We start from the raw sequence: 2111 nt of genomic DNA, 5'->3' as shown, positions 1-2111 counted from the left end.
GGCGGCCTCGGCGCGGGGCTGGGCTGGGCCGGGAGCGGGTGCGCGCCGACAGCCGGCCGGGCAGCCGCCTCGCTCGCCTTTCACGTCGCCGCTCTGGTCGCCGCCCGGGCCGGCCCCGCTGGGGGCGGGGAGGGGCGGGGGAGGGGCCGGCAGGGGCGGGGCGGTGCGGGCCGGGCGGGTCGCCGGCGCAGCCCGAGGACGCCGCGGCGGGCCCCGAGCGCGGCCGCTGTCCGGAGACGCCTCCGGGGGCCGGGCGCGCGGGCGGTCGCGAGGCCGAGGGCGGGGGGCGGGAAGGTCCGGGCCGGGGGTCGCGGCGGGGTCGGCCCCGCGTGATCCATTCCCGGGGCTCGCGCCGCCCGGGCCGGGGGGGGGGGGGGGTGGGGGTGGGGCGGGGGTGAGGGGGGGCGGGGCCTCGGCCGGGCGGCCGCCCATTGGCCGCGGGGCCCCGATGAGAGGTGGGCTGGCCAATCACCGTCCGGCCGGGGCGGTAATTGCCTCGCCGCGGGGAGAGTGTTGGACCAAGCGTGAGTAACTGTGCGCGCGCTCGCGAGTGTGGTATGTGCGTGTGTGCACGTGTGTGTGTGTGTGTGTGTGTGGATGTGCGTATGCACAGGGGGCGTGAAGACCCCGGGACTTCTAAGAAAACCGTCCGAGGCTGGGCCACAGCCATTTTTTTCAAGACTCTGGGTGTCAGGGCTGCAAAGCTGTGGCATATTTCAATATTTACACTTAATAAAATACGCTTTCTGTGCCAAATGTGGTGCCATAGAACTCTCTGGTTCCCAGGCTCGGTCTCAGAACGTAAGGAAATGTTCGCCCCCACCCCCGCCCCGGTGGCCCTGCCGGCTGCGCAACCGAAGGCCCGCTGAGTGAGAGCGGCTCCCCAGCGTCCCGCTCTCCGGGAGGCCCGGGCCTTAGTCGGGGGACGGGAGCCACTGCCCCCGGCCACGGAAGTCTTGGGGGCAGGCCTCATCCCTCCCTGAGCCTCCGCTTCTAGACTGTGAACCCGAGGGGAGTCTCCTCCCCTTTCTGCAGCGGGGAGCGCGGTGACAAACGTGCATCCCGGCCCACGCCGTCACCCTCGGAGCTGTGTCCGCTCAGGAGTCACCTTGTGACCCAGCTTACAGCACGGTCGCGCGGGTGGAGCCGGCTTCATTGGACGCGGGTTATCTCAGAGAGACATCCTAGCCCCCAGTGCCAGCCAGGGACCCCCAGTCCAACCAAGTGCTGCCTGCGTTCTCCCGGGAGGGCTGCAGGCCGGGTTCCTGGCTCGTTTCAAGTTTCCGATCAGCCACCGCGCGGGAGCATCAACCCCATTTTCCAGAGGGGAAAACAGAGGCGAGGCGAGGAGAGACTACTCCAGGTGGTAAGTGGCTCTGGCAGGCCTGTAATTCCGGTGCTCTGGGCCCAGGGTCCTTCCCTGCACCGCCGCCCCGGAGTCGGATGGGGGAACCGCGTGGTGAGGCCCGGACACCAGGCCCGGACAAAGCACAGCCTCCGGACTCTGCAACGCTGCACGTCCTGAGTGCGTTTCCTGGCGTGCCTGCCTCCAGCCGGCTTCCCCTGGTCGACCCCACGCCAGCCCGGGAGTCCCAGGTGCTGGGATACACATGGGGCGGGGGTGCGTTTCTGCAGCCTTGAAAACCAGATGCTGCGCCCATCTTCTCTGGCCCTCACATTCCGCCCCCGGAAGGGGCAAAGACCATCAGAGGCAGGGACTCACCCCAGCCTGGAGGCAGACACAAGGATGAAGACTCTTCCCACTTGGCAGAGATAAGGACGCTGAGCAAAAGTGGAGACAGCTGGGGTCTTAGGGAAGAAGTGGGGTCTCCCAAGTATTGTTCCCTGGGGGCACCCAGGGTCAGAGAAACTCCAGGGGGGTAGAGCCAGAAGGGGGCTAAGCCCAGGGAAGAAATGGCAGCCTCAGTCCTTTGGGAAAAGAAAGTGCTAGCCCGGGGCTCATCACACCGTCTAATCCCTCACCCGAGGGCACTTCTGATAGTTGGGGAAACTGAGGCCAGAGAGGGACCCAGATAAAAAGACAATGGCTGTAGGGGTGGGTGCCTTCCAGATAACCACCTACTTGAGGCAAATTGTCCTGGACCCACCTT

General features: G+C 67.2%; 1 protein-coding gene across 1 annotated transcript in view; it reads right to left on the bottom strand.

The window, feature by feature from the left end:
• HMX1 (H6 family homeobox 1) overlaps positions 1 to 338 on the bottom strand; it is a 4191-nt gene extending 3853 nt beyond the window's left edge. The window contains exons 1-2 of the mRNA XM_073892646.1: positions 172 to 338; positions 97 to 118 (exon numbers count right to left, since the gene is read on the bottom strand). Of these exons, the coding sequence (XP_073748747.1) occupies positions 97 to 118; positions 172 to 338 (189 nt within the window). The remainder of the gene's footprint in view (positions 1 to 96; positions 119 to 171) is intronic.
• Between the last annotated feature and the right edge of the window lie 1773 nt (positions 339 to 2111).

This window comes from Callorhinus ursinus, unplaced genomic scaffold, assembly GCF_003265705.2.
Source record: "Callorhinus ursinus isolate GAN/ISIS: 27379988/994484 unplaced genomic scaffold, GSC_fseal_2.0 scaffold4, whole genome shotgun sequence".
Lineage (NCBI taxonomy): Eukaryota > Metazoa > Chordata > Mammalia > Carnivora > Otariidae > Callorhinus > Callorhinus ursinus.
Note: the sequence above shows the minus strand (reverse complement) of the source record. Positions and strands in the feature narration are given on the sequence as shown.